Source organism: Eucyclogobius newberryi, unplaced genomic scaffold (genome assembly GCF_026437365.1).
Source record: "Eucyclogobius newberryi isolate DKJ021-1_F unplaced genomic scaffold, fEucNew1.0.hap1 SCAF_4, whole genome shotgun sequence".
Classification (NCBI taxonomy): Eukaryota; Metazoa; Chordata; class Actinopteri; order Gobiiformes; family Gobiidae; genus Eucyclogobius; species Eucyclogobius newberryi.
In genome coordinates, this window is record NW_027316056.1 from 35,344,803 (window position 1) to 35,368,724 (window position 23,922).

General features: G+C 42.2%; 1 protein-coding gene across 1 annotated transcript; it reads left to right on the plus strand.

The window, feature by feature from the left end:
- Positions 1-2,411: 2,411 nt before the first annotated feature.
- On the plus strand, positions 2,412-22,379 carry fgg (fibrinogen gamma chain). Its single transcript, XM_072464085.1, has 9 exons — positions 2,412-2,542; positions 2,829-2,876; positions 4,182-4,368; positions 5,261-5,345; positions 6,950-7,080; positions 17,800-17,933; positions 18,598-18,782; positions 20,979-21,256; positions 22,184-22,379. The coding sequence occupies exons 1-9, from the start codon at positions 2,480-2,482 to the stop codon at positions 22,366-22,368; spliced, it is 1,296 nt and encodes a 431-aa protein (XP_072320186.1). The 5' UTR covers positions 2,412-2,479; the 3' UTR covers positions 22,369-22,379.
- The last annotated feature ends 1,543 nt before the right edge of the window (positions 22,380-23,922 follow it).

Genomic DNA, 23,922 nt, shown 5'->3' on the forward strand with positions numbered 1-23,922 from the left:
ATACTGTCATAATCGTGTGCAATACTGTCATAATCGTGTGCAATACTGTCATAATCATGTGCAACACTGTTATACTCATGTGCAATACTGTCATAATCATGTGCAATACTGTTATACTCCATGTGCAATACTGTAATACTCCATGTGCAATACTGTCATAATCATGTGCAATACTGTCATAATCATGTGCAATACTGTCATAATCATGTGCAATACTGTCATAATCATGTACAATACTGTCATAATCATGTGCAATACGGTCATAATCATGTGCAATACTGTCATAATCATGTGCAATACTGTCAAAGCTCTTAAAGAGTTTTTTTTATGTTATCTGTTTTTTTTAATTATTACACTTCTGTGCCTAATCTGTGTTGCAACAGTGGAATTTCCCCATTGTGGGACAAATAAAGGTTATCGTATCTTATCTCATTTTTTGTCTGTAATTCTGTCCATTAAGTGTCCGAGCGACAGAAAAAACAGGTCTGTTGCTGAGTATAAGCCGTGGATTTATTATGGTATAAGCGCTTGGACTTTAGGAGCGAGCCTGTGTTTACCAGACTCACATGAACGGTAAATGTGTGGCTGGATAAACGTCTTTCTCCTCCTCCTGTTCTCCCATGTGGCACTTTTGTCTGATGGGACGAGTTATGTTGTTGCTACTGAGCTAAACTGGGTGATTCTGAATATGAATTAACCAAAAAGTCAACAACGGCACAAAATAATTACTTTTAAATCACCTTTGACTATAACGTTCCACAGTACGGCATGACACTTTTCCATCTCTATTATTAAAAAAATGTTCTGAAATATGAATATGAAATATTTTTTGCCGTTCTATTTCCTTTGACGCTCCGCCACAAGGTTCACGGCAAAACATGATCATTTTTACAAACAAAACATTTCCGGACGGTCCAGAGTCCAGACACAGAGACCATTCCAAGCCAAATCAATTTATTACTTTTCCTTGGACTTCTCTCTCCCCCAGACGCTTCCTCGAGCTGTCCCGCAGAAAGCTAAGGGCCGCGTGTCTCCCTCTAGTGGCGGGACAACACGTAATCAAAAGAATGGACAGTCCTGCTCGTCACAATTTGAACATCTTCTCCTTTTTTGGCGATAACAACACCTGATTAAATGTATGACGGTGGAGATGTTTAAGGATATACTGTGGGACATTCCGGAGAGGTTCGAACTCAGAAAAATGCGTGATTTAGTCGGACACGTGCCTTTAAGTTGTTGCCCCCGATGAACGCGCCAAACAAAACACACAGAAACGATTAGCGTGCCGTTCCTAATAAGATTTCTACCGACGGATTACGAGGACTTAAACGTTCAGACAGTTTAAACACGTGGCCCATACGTACCCCGAATATGATATAGTTCACGTATAATCTGTCTTTTCTTGATATTTGTTGGCGAGGACACTTCAGCGTTTGTCCGTATTGGACCCGTTTCAGCCACGTTCAACCGCTAAAGTTCTAACGACAAATAAAGCCTCCGTAAAAGCTGCTTTGTTAGTTTAAAGAAAAAGAAAATCCTGGGAAAAATCCAGCCGGACAACTGTTTTGCACTGCCCTGGCAACAAACTTACGTTGATAGTGTTTGTGTTTGTGTAATTTATCGCTACGGAAAGCAACACATTTTTTATCACACACGACGGTTCTTGATGTTAACCACGTCTTAAGTTTTGTTTCATTCACACATGGGCTGTTTTTCTGGCCACCCGAGCTCAAAAATAGGCCACTTTCAGTTGTTGTGACTCTCTAACCCTTTAATGAACTCCGGGCACAGTTACCGCTTCTTACAGCTAATGCTAACTTTTATTAAAACATAAAATACCGGTACATCAACCCAACCAATTCAAATGTAAAGTCAAAACTACCTGATTGTTAGATAACTTCAGTTTGGTTATCTAATTTGTATATTTATTATGGCTTAGCGTTAGCATTAGCATTAGGGTTGATCCTCAAATTTGTTGCTCATTTATAAAGCCTTTAACATGCTGTCACTGACATTCACCTGCTATAATGTGATATCTTTAAGTGTTTGTTCCTTTTAGTGGGACTTTAATGGGACCTGATAGAGACAGAATTGGACAGGAAGTACTGGCGCTAACACCGAGCTAGCCGGCGCCGTCGTTGGCCTATCGTCTTCCCCATGACGCATCTCCAGGAAAGCAACTTCAAACCCATTCTTTTGGGTTTGCCCTGAGCCGCTTCAAACCTTCAAACCGCTGCAGCTTGCGTGCGTTGGAGTCGGTAAAACTGATGCAATATTTTGGGGGGAACTGGCCGTCCCCTGTGGCGTGTCAGATCTGGGAAACGACGGCCCGCACGGTGCTCTGAGTCATGGTTTTGTTAGGACGCTGTGTGTTGACCCTGTTTGCTCACCCTTCGTCAAACACCGCACTTAGGACCTTGTTCAGATAAATATCCCGGCGCGCTCGGCGACTCTTCATTCTCCGCAGACTTGGACCAGCATGGCGCCTTCCATTTTACACGCCGCAGCAGGACTCCTCTTCCTCCTCGCTTCTGTGGACGCGGTGAGGACAAAATACTTACATACTTGAGATTAAAGTACTGAAAAAATTGAATATATAGTTTAATTTATCTTTAATATCTCCATCGAGTGAGATGATTGCATTTGAAATAAGATACATTATTACTACGCTCCAATTGGTGGGTTTTCTTATCTTCTTTTTCTTATATTTGTCTTGAAACAAAGCTACTAAACTCCAGATAAATATTCTGATATACCTATTTTATCCCCTTCTCTGTAGTTTTTTTTATTATCATCTTTTAAATACCTTTTCTGATATTCTTTTCTAGCAAGTACGAGGAGACAATCTGGCATCATGTTCCCCAAATGACGGTTTTGTAAGTATTCGGAATAAACCTTTGCTCGAGCTGTTTAAGTACTTTTAGTCGAGCGCAATTTTCGTGTACTTTAGCTCTGGTTGTGATTATTATGAGGAAAAACATGGTCAACGTTATTCAAAAAGCCTAATCTTGTCCACATTGTCCAAAAGATATAATGTGACCACTTATATTCAGTGAGGGCATGTGACCCGTGAAATCAGACATTGTTGAGTCTAAAAAATGGTTGTGATTAATTGTAAAATATCTGGCTGAAATGGTTTGGGAATAATATTGAGTTGTATTTTATTCTGACGTTTGATTGCCTCTCTGGGATAAACAAAGTGATTGAATTTAATTGACATGACAAATACATTTCGATTTGCGTTTTATCATTTGAATCGACTTTTGGAAACGTCTAGGGAGCGTCAAGAGTTCGAGAGAAATCTAGTCCAGGATCCCATTTCATAACATGTTTGTAGGTCTAAAAGTTCATGACAACTTTGATATGTCTTCGTTGCCTGTGTATATGCTGTTTATACAATCTGCCACTCTTGAAATTGTGATTTTTATATTCAATTTGTGCTTGATTTTGTTGTCCAAATCAGTTATTTCAAACCCAAAGTATTGACAACGCATTTTTTTTTAAATTTCACTAAACTATGCTGTTCAAGTCAAATTAATAAACAAGACATACATACCGTATTTTCCGGACTATAAGTTGCACCGGAGTATGAGTCGCACCAGCCAAAAAATGCATAATAGAGAAAAAAAAAACATATATAAGTCGCGCTGGAGTATGAGTCGCATTTATTGGGGAAATGTATTTGATAAAATCCAAGACCAAGAACAGACATTTAATCTTGAAATGCAATTTAAAATAATAACAGATGAGAGAACATGGTGAATAGGTGTACGTATGCTAACGCTAACACCTTCAGCTACATGAGGCACAGACAGAACTGTGGTAAGTGTCTGGTATGTTAACGTAACATATGAACAGTTATTCAGATAACTATAGCATAAAGAACATGCTAACAAGTTTACCAAAGCATCAGTTTTACCCCAAATCACTAAATCCATTGAATTCTTCTTCCTCTGTGTCACTTCTAAACAACTCCACAAACTCCAGAGGAAGAGGAAGTGCAGATTCTTCTTCTGCGTCGCTTAGAGCCCAGAGCGCCCTCTTGTGGTTGTCAGTGTGAAAATAACGAATAATGTCACATTTAAGTCGCTCTGGAGTATAAGTCGCACCCCGGTAGTATGAAAAGGTCCAGAAAATACAGTATATAGTTGAATTGAATGACCTGTTCTGCTCGCGCTCAGGGAAAGTACTGCCCCACCACGTGCGGAGTGGCCGACTACTTCTTACGATACTTGCCGGACGTCAGCAGAGATCTGTTGAACATGGAGCAAGAGTTGGAGATGATCGTCAACATGACGACGAACACCGAGGAGACCGTGGTCTTCATTAAGGATTCGACCACAGCGGCGCAGAAGAGCTCTCAGTCAGGTCAGCGGGGGATTTCTGTCGTGGATGTTATGAATATGAGGGTATGCAGGACGGGTGGGTTGTCTCCATGGAGATGCGACTGCTTTGCCTGGCAATAACCACATTAGGGCCATTCAACTGCCACAGCGACAATACAAATGATGGATGACTGATATAGTAATTGTTTTGAAAAGTTGCAAGTTTTTTATTAGATTTCCCTTCTGCTTTTAATATACTGGATCATGAGTTATTGCTAAAAAATGCAATATGCACTATGGATTTTCATTGCATATTGTTGCGTGGTTTGCTAGTTATCTTTCACATTTAAAAAAATCTACACACAGCAGTTTGTCACTCTTAAAATACTTGAAATGCTAAGTACCTCAGGGAAACGGTTTAGGGCCTTTGATGTTTTCAGTGTTCATCATCTTCATCAGTGATTTGGATCATGCTAAATCTGTGATTAAAAGTTGATCTGTTTTTTTGTGGGCTCGTGCTGATAAGTTGGTTTTGAATACGACCCAAAGGTAGTCAAAGGTACAACGGTCCGTCAAGTACAGCAAACAAAACGTCCGGGTGTCATTCGATTGTGGAATGGAAGTGAATAAAGCTAGAGAAGTTAAATGTCATACTGTGAAACATTCCAGGCAAAACAATAACTTCTTTATGGAGACAAGCAAGTGGTCAAAAAGTCACATTCTGCACCGTCAATCAATAGTTTGGACTATTTGCTAGACAAACTATTTACGTCAGTTTTGGCATTTATTCAGTTATTTTGGCCGTGACTTATATTGGACCTGACAGCGAGCGGAGTGAAAGCACACAGAGGCTATAACTCTAAACTAAAGCTAAACTAAAGCACATAAACACAACCCAGATATGTCATGTGAATGTTCTTTGTGCTTCATTTCAGAGAGCTACGTCAAAAAATCAACCAACATGTTGGATGATGTCCTTCGGTTTGAAAAGACTATCTTTGCGCAAGAACAGCAAATATTGTAAGTCCCAGTGTACTCTGGAATAGAAGTTGTTTTTGTGTCTGCACCAACGCCCACGCTGAAAGGTCCATGCCCACACACGGTCAGCACATAGTGAAGTTTGCACAGATATATGTATAAAATATGTGTATAAAAACTTTAAGTTACTGGTACTTATACACATATTATGTGTATAAGTACCAGTAACTTAAAGCTTTGAATATTCATCTGTCATTTTAATATATGACATTTATAGATTCATGTTCTGTCAGTGTTGTGAAAGTTTGGGAGTTTGTTGTTTAGAAAAGAGGAGAACATTTGTCTTTTTTAATAATTTGGTGTCTTTGTCACCAACACATAATCTAGTGCTGAAGTGCACGTGTCGGGCGCATGATTTTCTGCAACACACACAAATCTGTCGTGGCACGCTGGCTGAAAATTAGATTTAAACTATTGTGTGCAGCGTGTACTTTTATTCAAATGGAATAAGTACTGACCGTGACTAATACGTTTTTATTTTACAATGTTTTTCCCGAGGTGTCCATATAGTGTCCATATAGTGTCCTTATGGTGTCCATATCATATGGTGTCCATATAGTGTCCATATAGTGTCGATATGGTGTCCTTATGGTGACCTAACTAGAATATGATTTTGTATCAAAAATCACTTTATTGTCGAACAAAATGTAAATGTTCCGGAGGTTATTTTCCACACCACCAGTCACATAGTTATCTGTATCAAGCACAAATAATTCTGTTCATTGGAATTATAATGACACACTTCTCATGGACATGATTTTCTAATGAGACTCAAATATGCACGCTCGTCAAAATGGAGAAAAACATTCTGAAAGGGTCATCATCCTTTTTGAATCTCTCACAACCATAAGGACTCATATGGAAATGACTTGTGGTCCATTTCACAGGGTCAAACCCTCTAATGCCCATAGTTAGTAAAAATAAGTATATGGACTTTGATACTCTTGACAACGTCAAAGTATGCACACCTGTAGCCTACATATACAAACAAGTTTGAAATAATTAAGCCTTAAATTAATATTTATCTGTGGAAATGGTAGCAAGGTGGTATTAAATGGGACAAAATATAAGGTCACACCCACCCCAATTGACTGAGGGCCTCAGTGTACACTCTCTTTTGTCTCTAAATTTTGTCTACACTTCCTTTCTTCACTTCGTCTCCACCCTTCATCTCCACACTTGGTCTCTCCCTTCATCTCTTCCCTTTGTCTCTCCACTTCCTTTCTCTTTTCTTCTCTCCACTCACATCGTATCGCCCTCATCTGCTTCACTTACACTCAACAGAACCACAACCTTGTCAGTGATTCCCAACAAAAACTAGTCCAAACTCACTACGCATTTTATCCAGTGGCGGACGGACAGATCTGGACCAGAATTTGGTCCAAAAAGCCCATAAAGTGTCCATAGGGCAGGCCTAATAGTTATCTTATGGTGAAAAACACTATCTTCATCTGACTGTATCCAGTTCATAGGGCAGTGGTTCATAAGTAGTGGGCCAGGGCAACACCATTTGAAGACTTAAAACTGACTGTAGCAATAAAGCCAAACCAAATGTATGACTAATGCATCGTTATTGCTTTTACTAGTGAGCTGCAGAACGTTCTTGCAGACAATCAGAGGAGGATGGCTGAGCTAGAGAGCATGTCCGCACAGCTTAAGCAGAAGTGCCAGGAGCCTTGCCAGGACTCGGTCACAATCCAGCCCACCACTGGCACAGGTAACGCCGAAAAAAAGCACTACAGAATGTTCCGGTTTCGTAAGAGCTTTCTCAATCCTCGCTCACATAGCCTTGACCGTTGCTCGATCAATATCCCACTGCAGAGCAAACACGCGCTCTGCTTTCATAGAGCTGTGACCTGCGGGTGTCCTACATGGGGCCAGTTCAGGCTTTAAGGAGGATATGTTCGTCTAAAGAGAGAGATTTAAATTCAGCGGCGATATAAAACGGTGTGGATATTTTTGAGCCAATGCCGATCTGGCTTTGCTGCTGTTGACGATAACGAGATTCGATTTTTAACCCCACAGCAAGGTCGACAAATCTGTGTAGAAGTAAAGTTCACAAATTAACTTTCCTCTTAAAAATACATACCGTATTTTCCAGGAGTATAAGTTGCACCGGCCAAAAAATGCATAATAGAGAAGAAAAAAACATATATAAGTCGCACTGGAGTATGAAATGCGGTTGCAAGTGTGAAAATAACAAATAATATCACATATAAGTCACTCCGGAGTATAAGTATAAGTATATAAATATAAGTAAAAGTCGCATCCCGGCCAAAACTATGAAAAAAGGTGCGACTTATAGTCCGGAAAATACGGTAATAACAAATAACGATAACAGAATGTCTTAAATCTTAAATTGAATCTTTTTTTTGCATGATTGCGTCAACATACAGCTGTTATTAGCCTAATTGCTCTTCTATTTCTATTTTTACTCATTAGTTTGTTAAAAAAATCATAATAATCACAATATGCTAAAAAATACCGATATTCCTCATAGCAGGAGTCATTTATTTAAACAGAATTAATATAGAAATTAAAGCCGCAAGCGGCATCCAACGGCCCTCGCGGGCCGCCGGCCTTCCGACTCTGCGCTTTCGACTTGATAAAGATGGCGCCCTTATTGTGTGTTGAATAAAAAAAGAACTTGACAGACGGCGACACATTGGACATGGCCAATCCAGTGCAAATGAACACAAGTGTCAGTCAAATTTGCTGCGCCACCGCACAGAGACCGTAGCACTTGGAATAAAAATATGGATAACTTTTGATGCCCCGCTTGTGTAGATGATTTTCCCCAAATATGAGCTTGATCGAGCTATTGCCCACAGAGGAGTTCATTAAAGTGTGAAGCGTAAATGTGAACATTTCAGAGATTTCGCTGTTTTCCCATTTCTGACATATTTTTGCGGGTCCGCCACACAGAGACCGTAGCACTTAGAATCAAAATATGGATAAGTTTTGATGTCCCGCTTGTGTAGATGATATTCTCCAAATATGAACTTGATCGGACAATCGCCCTAGGAGGAGTTCGTTAAAGTGTGAAGCGTAAAAATGTGGTGATTTGAGCAATTCTATGATTTTCCCATAACGATAACATGGGATGTTTCTGTCATCGCTACGGTTACGCCGTACAAAATATGACTTTGGCTCTCATACTTTTGTGATCAGGATGGCAAATTAGAATTGTGTTCAAAATATCATGTCATTTGGAAAAACTCTATTGTTTATAGGCCACTCTGAAGGCCAAATAGTCAGAATTCTGGGAAACGTTTGCGGCTCCGTCGCACAGAGACCGTAAAAGCTATCCTTAAAATTTGGATAACTTTAGATGCCCCACTTGTCTAGAGGACGTACACCGATTTTGAGGTCGGTGGGCAAAACGCACTAGGAGGACTTCGTTAAAGTGTAAAACATAAAAATGTGGATATTCGAGAGATTTAGCGGTTTTCCCATAGGGATAACATGGGAGGTTTATGTCATCGCTACGACTACGCCGTAAAAATTAAGGCATTTGTCTGACTGGCTTTTTTGATCGCGACGCCAAAATAGAATTTTGGGTAAAGTTTAGAAAATTTTGGTAAAACTAATTTTTGACCTTCAATGTTAATTTAAAGGTCACTCTGTAGGGGGCGCTATCGCGCCCATTTCAATTTTGTCATCATAAACTGGTCCAAACTAGAAAGTTGAACAACTGATTCAAATTTGGTCCTAATCGGACTTGTTTTGATCAAATGGGAACAATTTTTAGATCTGCAATATCCCAAAATAAGTTGTCCAACTTTGCGGCTGCGCCGCACACAGGCCGTAAAAGGTATCTCAAAAAATTGGATAACTTTAGATGCCCCACTTGTCCAGAGGACGTCCGCCGATTTTGAAGTCGGTGGGCAAAACGCCCTAGGAGGAGTTCGTCAAAGTTTGACGTGAACAAAATGGCTAACACAGCGTGTTTTCATTTTCAAAGGAAGATGGCGGGCATAGGGTAATTCTGGGGGCGTGGCCACAATAATATTTGTTTTTTGTCCTCACAAGAGGAATGCGTGTTCCGAATTTCGTAGCTCTACGACAAATTTGACCTCGGGGCGTCTCCCATAGGCGCAATGTATTTTGACTTTTGTCGGTGGCGCTGTCGCGCCATTTTTTAACGAAAAAAAAAATGGCCCAGAAAAAACAAAATTTTTCGCCGATTTTGAATTTTGGGTAAAGTTTGGTGAGTTTTTGAGCATGTTCAGGGGGTCAAATTAGAGCTCAAAAAGCAGAAGAACAAGAAAAATAATAAAAATTAAAGCCGCAAGCGGCATCCAACGGCCCTCGCGGGCCGCCGGCCTTCCGACTCTGCGCTTTCGACTTGATAAAGATGGCGCCCTTATTGTGTGTTGAATTAAAAAAGAACTTGACAGACGGGGACACATTGGACATGGCCAATCCAGTGCAAATCAACACAAGTGTCAGTCAAATTTGCTGCGCCGCCGCACAGAGACCTTAGCACTTGGAATAAAAATATGGATAACTTTTGATGCCGCGCTTGTGTAAATGATATTTCCCAAAGTAAAGCTTGATCGAGCTATTGCCCACGGAGGAGTTTGTTAAAGTGTGAAGCGTAAACGTGAACATTTCAAGGATTTGGCGTTTTTCCCATTTGTGACAGTATATTTGCAGCTCCACGGCACAGAGACCGTACCACTTAAAATCAAAATATGACTAACTTTTGATGCCCCGTTTGTGTAGATGATTTTCCCCAAATATGAGCTTGATCGGGCAATCGCCCTAGGAGGAGTTCGTTAAAGTGTGAAGCGTAAAAATGTGGTCATTTTAGAGATTTCGCTGTTTTCCCATTTCTGACATATATTTGCGGGTCCGCCACACAGAGACCGTAGCACTTAGAATCAAAATATGGATAAGTTTTGATGCCCCGCTTGTGTAGATGATATTCTCCAAATATGAACTTGATCGGACAATCGCCCTAGGAGGAGTTCATTAAAGTGTGAAGCGTAAAAATGTGGTGATTTGAGCGATTCTACGATTTTCCCATAAGGATAACATGGGATGTTTCTGTCAACGCTACGGTTACGCCGTACAAAATATGACTTTGGCTCTCATACTTTTATGATCAGGATGGCAAATTAGAATTTTGTTCAAAATATCATGTCATTTGGAAAAACTCTATTGTTTATAGACCACTCTGAAGGCCAAATAGTCAGAATTCTGGGAAACGTTTGCGGCTCCGTCGCACAGAGACCGTAAAAGTTATCCTTAAAATTTGGATAACTTTAGATGCCCCACTTGTCTAGAGGACGTACACCAATTTTGAGGTTGGTGGGCAAAACGCACTAGGAGGACTTCGTTAAAGTGTAAAACATAAAAATGTGGTAATTTGAGAGATTTTGTGGTTTTCCCATAGGGATAACATGGGAGGTTTCTGTCATCGCTACGACTACGCCGTAAAAAATTAGGCATTTTTGTGATTGGCTTTTGTGATTGGGACGGCAAAGTAGAATTTTGGGTAAAGTTTAGACAATTTTGGTAAAACTAATTTTTGACCTTCAATGTTAATTTAAAGGTCACTCTGTAGGGGGCGCTATCGCGCCCATTTCAATTTTGTCAGCCTAAACTGGTCCAAACTAGAAAGTTTAACAACTGATTCAAATTTGGTCCTAATCGGACTGGTTTTGATCAAATGGGAACAATTTTTAGATCTGCAATATTCCAAAATAAGTTGTCCAACTTTGCGGCTGCGCCGCACACAGACCGTAAAAGGTATCTCAAAAAATTGGATAACTTTAGATGTCCCACTTGTCCAGAGGACGTACGCCGATTTTGAAGTCGGTGGGCAAAACGCCCTAGGAGGAGTTCGTCAAAGTTTGACGTAAACAAAATGGCTAACTCAGCTTGTTTTCATTTTCAAAGGAAGATGGCGGCCATAGGGTAAGTCTGGGGGCGTGGCCACAATAATATTTTTTTTTTGTCCTCACGAGAGGAATGCGTGTCCCGAATTTCGTAGCTTTACGACAAAGTTCACCTCGGGGCGTCTCCCATAGGCGCAATGTATTTTGACTTTTGTCGGTGGCGCTGTCGCGCCATTTTTTAACAAAAAAAAAAATGGCCCAGAAAAAATCAAATTTTTCGCCGATTCTGAATTTTGGGCAAAGTTTGGTGAGTTTTTGAGCATGTTCAGGGGGTCAAATTAGAGCTCAAAAAGCAGAAGAACAAGAAAAATAAAAATAAATATAGCCGCAAGCGGCAATGATCGGCCCTCGCCACGCCGCCGCCACACCGCCGCCACGCCGCAAGAGGAGGGGGCGCTAACGCGCCCCAATTGTCCTTTTATCACGCCTACTGCTGAATCTGTGACGCTGTCACATGTTCTCCCCTTTGTTTTACCATCAAAAAGCAATTTTATTTTGAATTCTTGGCAAAATGTGCGGCTTTGCCGCACAGACACCGTGACTCTTTGAATGAAAATGTGGATAACTTTTGATGGTCCTGAAGATGAGTCTCACCAAATTTCAGGTTAATAGCGCTGACGCCCTGGGAGGAGTTTGTGAAAGTCTAAAGTGTAAACATGTTCTGGCCCCATTGGAATAACATGGGAGGTTTCGGTCATCGTTACGGCAACGCCATAACAATTATGACATGGGTCTCATTGACTTTTTTGATGGGGATGCTAAAATTGAGTTGTGTGTCAAATTTCATATAATTTCGCAAAACTAAACATTTAACCTCCATATAAAATCTGTAGGGGGCGCTGTGGCGCCAAATGAATTTATTTCACTTCAAGTAGGTTTAGGGCAAAGAGTTTAACAACTGATTCTAATTTGACGCAATTCGGACTTTATCTGCGCAAACGGCAGAAATTTTAAATATGGGAGATTTCTGAAATTTTAGTTACAGTTTGCGGCTTCGCCGCACAGAGACCGTGAGAGGTATCAATGTAATTTGGATAACTTTTGATGTCCCACTCCTCAGTAGCATTTTCACCAAATTTCAGCTTTTTAGGGCCAACGCCCTGGGAGGAGTTCGTAAAAGTACGACGTTTGGAAAAACTCCGAAGTCATGTTTAGCCATTTTTGAAGTAATATGGCCGACATTTGGTTCGGGGGACGGCGTTGCCGTAATAATATTTTTTACTTCTCTTGTCACCATCTACCTCTGCGCCAAATTTCATGATTCTACGATCAGATTTTTTTTGGGTCATTTCCCATCTCTCAATGCATTTTTGGTACATTTGGTGGCGCTGACGCGCCAATTTTTTTTATTTTAGAAAAGGGAAATAGCCAGAATGTAGAGAGGCACGATTTTTAGAGGTGTGCAAATTTTTGTGACTTTTCGTCAATGTTCACTGGGTGAAAAATAGGGGGGTTGGTCCCGAGAAGAAGAAGAAAGAAAGAAAGAAAGAAAGAAAGAATAATATTCCGATGCGAAAACAATGTTTCCCATTTTTCAAATATCATAAACTATACATTTTCGGAAAGCGCTCGCGCTTTCCTACCTCATGGTGTGGGTCCCTGGTCACTGACGGGTACTTTCGATAATTTTGAGTGGGCTCCGCCCACTTTGTGTTTTTGGCCCTCTATACAGTAATAATGTTCAATTTTTGCATTACATGCTTATATGCACGGAACATGCAAGAGATGGGGAACGTATTCGTGAGCTACTTAGCGCAAATGAGTGCTTTATATGGGGATGACGACCGCTTCGCGGTCGTCATCCCAATGTAAAGTGCTCGTTTAGTGCGAACTTTTGCACGGGCTTCGCCCGTTTACAACGGTAATGTTCCATTTTCCTACAACTAATTAGTATGCACGGGGCGTGCATGAGTGGAGGAGTGCGTTAGTGAGTGTTTGGAAGTGGGCGAGCGCTTCGCGCTCGATTTCGTGCGCACTACGTGCGCACTTTCGCAGCCGTGCTTCGCACGGCCTTACGAGATTAATAGGCCTCTCGCCAGCTTGTGGCGCTCGGGCCTAATAATATTTTTAGCAAAAACAATATAGCCGTTTCCACTATAACAACAAATTATACATCGTTTGAAAGCTCTAAGCCTTCCCCATGCCGCCATGGGGTGGAATCATCATTACGAGCGCTTACGCGCTCGTCACTCCCCATTCCGTCGGGATGCCCCGCCCACTCCCCATAGACTTCCATTGATTTGAGCAGATACAAGCATGGCCCATGCCTGCGGCATGGATTCTCGCGTACAGGACGATGCCAGGAGGGTTTTTGGAGGAATGCAGCGCTTCGCGCTGCTGTTGTCAACAATTAGTGAATGGGCTACGCCCATTCACAAATTGTTGACTATTTCTGTCATAGCAGGAGTAAGTATGCATGATCCATGCCTTCGGCATGGGCTAGTTCACTGTACTTGCCAGGGGCGACGGGGCACCAAACATGCGGGCTGCGCCCGCATGTTTGGTCAGACAGTTGCAACGCTGCCTTCGGCAGCGTTGCGGGAGCAATAGGCCCTCCGCCCTGCTGGGGCTCGGGCCTAATAAAAATAATTAAAGCCGCAAGCGGCATCCAACGGCCCTCGCGGGCCGCCGGCCTTCCGACTCTGCTCTCTGCATTTTACAGAGATGGCGCTAACGCAATTGTCTAAGAACTAAGACAGCGACACATTGGACATGTACAATGCTGTGCTTAACCAGTGCAAATGAACACAAATGTCGGTCAAATGTGCAGCTCCAGCGCACAGAGACCGTGACACTTGGAATAAAAATATGGATAACTTTTGATGCTCCGCTTGTGTAGATTATTTTTCCCAAATATGAGCTTGATCGAGCTATTGCCCACAGAGGAGTTCATTAAAGTGTGAAGCATAAATGTGAACATTTCAAGGATTTGGCGTTTTTCCCATTTGTGACAGTATATTTGCAGCTCCACGGCACAGAGACCGTAGCACTTAAAATCAAAATATGGATAACTTTTGATGCCCCATTTGTGTAGATGATTTCCCCAAATATGAGCTTGATCGGGCAATCGGCCTAGGAGGAGTTGGTGAAAGTGTGAAGCGTGAAAATGTGGTCATTTTGGAGATTTCGCTGTTTTCCCATTTCTGACATATATTTGCGGGTCCGCCACACAGAGACCGTAGCACTTAGAATCAAAATATGGATAAGTTTTGATGCCCCGCTTGTGTAGATGATTTTCCCCAAATATGAGCTTGATCGGACAATCGCCCTAGGAGGAGTTTGTTAAAGTGTGAAGTGTAAAAATGTGGTGATTTGAGCGATTCTACGATTTTCCCATAAGGATAACATGGGATGTTTCTGTCAACGCTACGGTTACGCCGTACAAAATATGACTTTGGCTCTCATACTTGTATGATCAGGATGGCAAATTAGAATTTAGTGCAAAATGTCATGTCATTTGGAAAAACTCTATTGTTTATAGGCCACTCTGAAGGCCAAATAGTCAGAATTCTGGGAAACGTTTGCGGCTCCGTCGCACAGAGACCGTAAAAGTTATCCTTAAAATTTGGATAACTTTAGATGCACCACTTGTCTAGAGGACGTACACCGATTTTGAGGTTGGTGGGCAAAACGCACTAGGAGGAGTTCGTTGAAGTGTAAAACATAAAAATGTGGTAATTTGAGAGATTTTCCGGTTTTCCCATAGGGATAACATGGGAGGTTTCTGTCATCGCTACGACTACGCCGTAAAAATTTAGGCATTTTTGTGATTGGCTTTTGTGATCGGGACGGCAAAATAGAATTTTGGGTAAAGTTTAGACAATTTTGGTAAAACTAATTTTTGACCTTCAATGTTAATTTAAAGGTCACTCTGTAGGGGGCGCTATCGCGGCCATTTCAATTTTGTCAGCCTAAACTGGTCCAAACTAGAAAGTTTAACAACTGATTCAAATTTGGTCCTAATCGGACTGGTTTTGATCAAATGGGAGCAATTTTTAGATCTGCAATATTCCAAAATAAGTTGTCCAACTTTGCGGCTGCGCCGCACACAGACCGTTAAAGGTATCTCAAAAAATTGAATAACTTTAGATGCCCCACTTGTCCAGAGGACGTACGCCGATTTTGAAGTCGGTGGGCAAAACGCCCTAGGAGGAGTTCGTCAAAGTTTGACGTGAACAAAATGACTAACACAGCGTATTTTCATTTTCAAAGGAAGATGGCGGCCATAGGGTAAGTCTGGGGGCGTGGCCACAATGATTTTTTTTGTTCGTCCTCACGAGAGGAATGCGTGTCCCGAATTTCGTAGCTTTACGCCAAAGTTGACCTCGGGGCGTCTCCCATAGGCGCAATGTATTTTGACTTTTGTCGGTGGCGCTGTCGCGCCATTTTTTAACGAAAAAAAAAATGGCCCAGAAAAAATCAAATTTTTCGCCGATTCTGAATTTTGGGCAAAGTTTGGTGAGTTTTTGAGCATGTTCAGGGGGTCAAATTAGAGATCAAAGCGCTGAAGAAGAACAAGAAAAATAATAATAATAATAATAATATTTTTAGCAAAAACAATATAGCCGTTTTCACTATAACAACAAATTATACATCGTTTGAAAGCTCTAAGCCTTCCCGATGCCGCCATGGGGTGGAATCATCATTACGAGCGCTTACGCGCTCGTCACTCCCTATTCCGTCGGGATGCCCCGCCCACTCCCCATAGACTTCCATTGATTTGAGCAGATACAAGCATGGCCCATGCCTGCGGCATGGATTCTCGCGTACAGGACGATGCCAGGAGGGTTTTTGAAGGAATGCAGCGCTTCGCGCTGCTGTTGTCAACAATTAGTGAATGGGCTACGCCCATTCACTAATTGTTGACTATTTCTGTCATAGCAGGAGTAAGTATGCATGATCCATGCCTTCGGCATGGGCTAGTTCACTGTACTTGCCAGGGGCGACGGGGCACCAAACATGCGGGCTGCGCCCGCATGTTTAGTAAAACAGTTGCAACGCTCGCGCTTTCCTACCTCATGGTGTGGGTCCCTGGTCACTGACGGGTACTTTCGTTAATTTTGAGTGGGCTCCGCCCACTTTGTGTTTTTGGCCCTCTATACAGTAATAATGTTCAATTTTTGCATTACATGCTTATATGCACGGAACATGCAAGAGATGGGGAACGTATTCGTGAGCTACTTAGCGCAAATGAGTGCTTTATATGGGGACCGCGAAGCGGTCGTCATCTCAATGTAAAGTGCTCGTTTAGTGCGCACTTTTGCACGGGCTTCGCCCGTTTACAACGGTAATGTTCCATTTTCCTACTACTAATTAGTATGCACGGGGCGTGCATGAGTGAAGGAGTGCGTTAGTGAGTGTTTGGAAGTGGGCGAGCGCTTCGCGCTCGATTTCGTGCGCACTACGTGCGCACTTTCGCAGCCGTGCTTCGCACGGCCTTACGAGATTAATAGGCCTCTCGCCAGCTTGTGGCGCTCGGGCCTAATAATAATATTTTTAGCAAAAACAATATAGCCGTTTCCACTATAACAACAAATTATACATCGTTTGAAAGCTCTAAGCCTTCCCCATGCCGCCATGGGGTGGAATCATCATTACGAGCGCTTACGCGCTCGTCACTCCCCATTCCGTCGGGATGCCCCGCCCACTCCCCATAGACTTCCATTGATTTGAGCAGATACAAGCATGGCCCATGCCTGCGGCATGGATTCTCGCGTACAGGACGATGCCAGGAGGGTTTTTGGAGGAATGCAGCGCTTTGCGCTGCTGTTGTCAACAATTTGTCAATGGGCTACGCCCATTGACAAATTGTTGACTATTTCTGTCATAGCAGGAGTAAGTATGCATGATCCATGCCTTCGGCATGGGCTAGTTCACTGTACTTGCCAGGGGCAAGCAAGTTCGGCAGCGTTGCGGGAGCAATAGGCCCTCCGCCCTGCTGGGGCTCGGGCCTAAATATCATTTTAATCAGTGTTTCTCAAACTGTGGTGGTATTTTATTTAGAGGCAAATCCATTTACGGGTTGTTGTTTTTTTGCCTTTGGATTAAGTCGCATTTACGAACATGTTAAGACCTAATGTGTTCTTGATATACTCCAGGTTCAGATCTCACGGTGCTCAGAAAACCTGATATAATACAGTATCAGGTGTGAAATGTTTGAGAACCACAGCTTTAAATCTTTAGCATAAAATCCTCCCTCAAACTGACCTGAACAGAGCCTTTTCTTTGGGCTCGGTCTGTGCGGAGTCAAAAAGGTCTCATATAAAGCCCTTTAGATCGGGCTGATTATTAAATTGAAATACCAATCGGTATCTGCCAATCACAGATCGCAAAGGCTGCAGTTAATGAATGTCCTCCGCTAACCCCACCTCTGGACAACATTCATTACATTCTTCTAATCACATCATTAGTCATTTTTAAATGTTCTCTGAAATGTTAATGAGAGTTTAACTTAGTTTGCAAATCTTGTATGGAGTCCTATTTTTCAACAGCTTCGTGTGAACTGTTTTTTGCTGACTTTTTGTGGTTAGATTGTCAAGATGTTGCCAACAAAGGAGCCACCACCAGCGGCCTGTACTTCATCAAACCTGCCGCAGCACCAGAACAGTTCTTGGTCTACTGCGAAATTGACGAATTCAGACGAGGCTTCACCGTAATACAAAGGGTAAGCAAATAATCGTTGAATTTTTTATTTTACTGTGACGTTTGAATTCCAAAAGTAGTGTAACTTTAGGCTGAGGTTGTCGCGAACGATCAGTTTCGACCGCCTGTGTGAACAACAATGAAAGGTCTTGTATTATGATGCAACGTTGTGTTGCTACCGCACCAAAGACATACTTGGAGCTGTGTTTGTTGCATTACCAAATCTCCAACTCTCATAACACTCTGTTCCAGCTTGTGACATCATCAGGTGGTAAAACCAGGAAGTGCCTCTTGCTGTTTTTTTGTTCTTATTTTCGCACACCAGAGTTTCAGTTTCATTTCCTACACTAAAATAGCCGCGAACATGTAGCTAGCGGCTGTAGTTTTAGCATCAACCAGCTAGAGCCTCCATTAATTAATGAACGGCTAATGCTAACAGCTAGCATAACAAATATACAGTGAACTGGTTCCACAATTCTAACATTACCGGACTTGCTTGACAGTGAATGAGCCATAGCTTTAGCATTGCACGCCATTTATGCTAATTATGTCGTGTACGTAAGTGTGCAAACTGTTGAGTTGTAAAATACCAAAGTTTAGAAGTTTAGCGGTGGTTTAAAAAGGGAAAGTGAAGACATAACGTGTTTTAAAAGATGCATGCGTTTGTTTGCTGCGTGTGTTCACAGAGAAGAGACGGCAGCTTGGATTTCAACAAGAACTGGATCCAGTACAAGAACGGTTTCGGGTACCTCTCGCCGGACGACTCCACAGAGTTCTGGCTGGGGAACGAGAAGATGCACTGGCTGACCGTCGGTTTGACCATCCCCACGGTGCTGCGGATAGAGATGGTGGATTGGGAGGGCAACAAAAAGTACGATCATTAACTCGTAAGACCGGCTTTAGTAAAGGCAGCAACTGTGAACTCTGATGCAACATGCTACGCTACACTACCTCTCCAGAGATCCAGAGATTCTGTGTGTGCAGAAGTGCCGCTCTTTGTTTTGAAAGTGAATTACCTTCACCGCATTCTCTCTGATATTTTAACAAAGTTCCATGACTTTGCAGCATACCAAAATAACCTAATTAACTATATTTAGCCTGGTCTGAAGCTTAAAACATATTAATTCGTCTGAGGAGCAGCTGGAGTCCACTGTTCGCATTTTGAAAACCTATTTGTAGGACTTTCGTTTAAGTCTTTGGACTAGAAACAGACACTTGTTCTGCTACTGCCGAAATTGGCCTTCACCCATAGAATCCCAAGAAAGAGAGAGTTGAGTAAACATGGAAAACACAAGACAAGTAACGCTACGGGAGCTAAACGATCAAAGCTCAGTGGAAAACACACCGTCTCACAAGCTAACGAGGCTAGCATAAAATGGTAAAAGGACAAGTTGCACGTCTCTCTACAGTTTTTTGTTTTTGTCGGAACAATGTAAGGGATTGGAACAGTTTGATCCTATAGCCCTCAGTGAACTGGCACAGATAGTTAAGTCTTTGATGCAGTTAGTCCAATTGTTTTGACTTTGATGAATGCATCACTTTCCTCTGGATGTGATCCCTCTGTTTTCAAACATACTGTTGTCCAGACCCATTAAAAAGCACAATTTTCGATACTACTGTTCTTACAAACTATAACGTAATGACATTTACGCATGTCCTCAGCCTTAGACACAGTTGACCACCTGTCGTCTCGTTTAGAACTGTCTGTTGACGTTAAAGGCACTTAACTGGTTCAGATCGTATTTGTCAGAACAAACCTTGTTTTAGACCTCACATCGGTCTAAAACGGGCCCATTGAACTGCGGCGTGCCTCAAGGTTTCATCTTAGGTCCAACTGTCGTCATCATTCATTCATTAGGATCACTCTTTAAAAAATGACAAGATCTCGTTCTATTGCTTTGCTGATGACGTGCAGATCTATGTCCCCTGCAGTCAAATACCTCATCATTTGACATTCAGAGACATTAAAGACCGGATGAGCCTAAATCTTCTACACTTAAATGAGAAAAAAACGGAACTTGGTGATTCAGATCTATTAGGAGGGGTGGATAGTGTTCTTGGTCCTCTGGCTTCTTTCAACCTCCCATTTGTGAGAAATCTTGGTTTGCTGATGGATTCACCTCTTAAGCTGGACGAACAAGTCAGTGCAGTGGTCAAAACCAGCCTTGTTTTCAGCTGAGGTTATTGGCTAAATGGTCTTGCTCCCTGTTATTTGCTGAAGTTATTGTCCCACCATGTTCCTGCTCGTCCCGTGTGGTCCTCCTTCTGCATGTGCCCAGGTCAAAGCTAATAAGCAGAGGGGCCCGAGCTTTCTCTGTGGCGGGGCCCTGGCTTCTCTGGAACAGCCTCTGCATGTTAGATCTGCTGAGACTTTTACTTTCAAGCTTTTTAACACAAACTGAGCCGACTCACTACTATGCATCTGTTTTTTAATTGATTGAATCTATACTTTTAATTGATTTTACTGTATTATTGAAATTGTCTGTACAGCACTTGGGGATTTAAAGTCGTAAATGTGCTTTATAAATAAACGTTGACATTTACATTGCAGCAAAGGCAGCATAGGAGCGTGGTGGTCTCGGGGGGTCGTGAATTGAACTCTTTGTGAGGAGTGGGACCAAGAACAGAGGGATGTTTGGGGGCCCTTCATTAGGAATGAAAGTCCCTCCTTTGAACAATCTGTTGTGTAGTTTTCGTGTTTTTGTGTTGTGTTCAACCAGAGAGTTTTCTAACATAAGTAAAGAGCTAATTCAATACAAATCAACCCAAATGTTATGAGTAGCAACCTTTAACGTCAACAGAGTCTTGAACCCAATCAAACGATAAATAATATCAACAAAAATTATAAAAGAAAAAATAGACATTATATATTTACAAGAAAAACATTTAAGCAAAAACTGACCAAATTTTCTTGCGCAGTCAATTTACAATAAAGACGGAGGGAAAAACCAGACTCCAAACCAATTAATTTAACAACGACAGCTCAGAGTTTGTATTTTTAATGCCCAAAATCACCACAACATTCCTTGTCCTATTGTTCAATTCCCTGTCCTTTCGTCCCACGCAGACACGCCGATTACAACATGTTCGCCCTGAGCCCAGAGGTGGACATGTTCCGTCTGACCTACGGCTACTACATGGGCGGAGACGCCGGCGACGCTTTCGGGGGTGTCGACTTCGGAGACGACCCCAGCGACAAGTTCTACACCATGCACAACGGTCAGCAGTTCAGCACGCCGGACAAGGACAACGACAAGTACGACGGGAACTGTGCCCAGCAGGACAGCTCCGGCTGGTGGATGAACCGCTGCCACGCCGGCCACCTCAACGGAAAATACTACCAAGGTACGAGTACAGGATATACTCAAGTACACAGTGGTCAAGTCTCAGAGTCAAAGAGGTGTTACCGTATTTTCTGGACTATAAACTGCACCGAGAGAAGAAAAAAAACATATATAAGTTGCACTGGAGTATGAAATGCGGTTGCAAGTGTGAAAATAACAATTAATACCACATATAAGTCGCTCCGGAGTATAAGTATATAGGTATAAATATAAGTATAAATTGCACCTTGGCTAAAACCATGAAAAAAGGTGCAAATTATAATCCGGAAAATACGGTTTATTTATTGCAACACACAACAATTAGCAACAAAATCAGTTGACAGCACTGGGTTCCTATGTAGTCTCCTTTATTGTCGGTCTACACTTGACTCATCATCATTACCGGCTAAATAAGTCCTTGTTGTTTGCTAGTCGCTCACAACAAATTTGAATCACCCATTTGTAGCGGGCAAATTCATAGTTCCCAAGTCATCTCCGAAGCCCGAGACCTCAGCTTCTACCTCAAGTTGACCCTTGACCACAAAATCTGGAAAAGCTGGCCAGGCGAGTCAGCCCCGCCTTCCTCCATTTTAAAAGCTAAAGATCTGATGCCCAACTCACAGCGAATCTCTGCTCCCTCAAGTTCGGCGTCAGAGCCACAGCACAGCCCTGTTTAAGACATATAATAACCATTGTCCAGTCCACTCACAGTTTTTGTTGTAGCCCGGTTGCTATTATTAGTTGTCCAGCTGCAGACTAAGGAACTTTGGTCGAAACGTTATCACAGTATGAGAATCCAGAAACTCTGAATCGCTAAAAAGATGAACTAATTTGCTGTCGAGACTCATGAAGAGACGAAAATGAAGCACCGAACAAAGATAATGTACCGTTTTAACTGGTAGTGGAAGGGTAAACTCAACTCAACTTGGCCTTGTGTCTTCTTTTACAGGTGGTAAGTACACGGCGAAGGATGCCGGCGAGTACGGCTTCGATAACGGCATCATCTGGGCGACCTGGCACACCCGCTGGTACTCGCTGAAGGAGACCACCATGAAGCTGATCCCCCTGACTCGCCTCACGGCCGGAGGAGGGCAGCAGGGCGGCATGAAGGAGTTCGGAGGACTCGGGGTCTGATCGCAACGCCAGTACGAGATGATAAAATGTATCCAGAATGTGCTTCCTTATCTGTGCTTGTTGTGTCACTGTAGCCCCGATACTAAAGGTTGTCAAGAGTAACTAAAAACGAGTGAATAAATGTCTGTCCTTTGTACTTAAACTACAGCAATATGTTGTAAAATGCCAAACAGGAAATAAAACAGGGTGGGAAATGTACTGGTTTCATTTGTATTATTTTTTTACATAAATACGCCTACATACAGCCATTGGCCAAAATGGACATCCGTCGGCTCTTCGGAAACTGAACACACGCAGTACTGGTCTTCTACCACACGAGCGCTCTTCTACCGTGTGACCGCTCTGACCAATCAAAGCGAGAGTTGGTACTTCCAAAGCCAAAGCTAAATTAATATTTTTTCAAGAAAAGTGAAGGATTTTGAAAGGAGTAAAAGTTCTTGATCTGAAAATAGGCAAATATCTCCACAAAATCAGACCTTTGTGAAAGCTGTAGGGGCCGAACACACGCAGTTTGTTTTTACATTGTGCGCTATAAGAACAACGAGTTTGCTGCACGACCAATGAACTGGCCATTAGTCCCAACTCACGGCAGATTTAAGCTAGCTTCATAGCACCGTGATCTTTTGTCTGCTCTGCTATGTAAACAAGAGAAAACACTTTTAAGCCCAGTCTGAGCCCAGTTTGAGTCCAGTTTGAGTCCAGTTTGAGTCCAGTTGGAGCCCAGTTTGAGTCCAGTTTGAGTCCAGTTGGAGCCCAGTTTGAGTCCAGTTGGAGCCCAGTTTGAGCTCAGTTTGAGCCCAGTTTGAGCCCAGTTCGAACCCAGTTTGAACCCAGTTTGAGCCCAGTTGGAGCCCAGTTGGAGTCCAGTTTGAGTCCAGTTGGAGCCCAGTTTGAGCCCAGTTCGAACCCAGTTTGAGCCCAGTTCGAACCCAGTTTGAGCCCAGTTGGAGTCCAGTTTGAGTCCAGTTGGAGCCCAGTTTGAGCCCAGTTCGAACCCAGTTTGAGCCCAGTTCGAACCCAGTTTGAGCCCAGTTGGAGTCCAGTTTGAGTCCAGTTGGAGCCCAGTTTGACCCCAGTTTGAGCCTAGTCAGAGAACATATTATGTTAGCTTATTTCTTTAGATTGAAAAAATTCCAAGCCAAACATAATTCTATGCATCAACTGAATGGAACTGATACTGACGATAAGAGAAACATCTCCAATTTCTGTTAGAAGTTCTTCTAAAGAGTATGCTCACTTTCTTTGATCATATTCAATCTATAAATGTCATTACTGAATAAGTCAAATCCGGCTGTGATTCTCCTTTTGAACAGCAGGAGATGCTGGAAACCATCTCTCAACTCTAAAATAATAAGTTACCAGGAACTGACGGTTCACATCATAATTTTACAATGAACATACTGAACTTTTGGCTCCTTTTTTACACAGTGTTTTGTTTTTTTAAGAAAGTAATGACAACGCTATGCTGCCAGGGAGTATATCACAAGGTCTCATCAACTTATCACTGAAAACAAATCATTTTTATTAATTTTTTGTTCATCTTAATTTCATTTA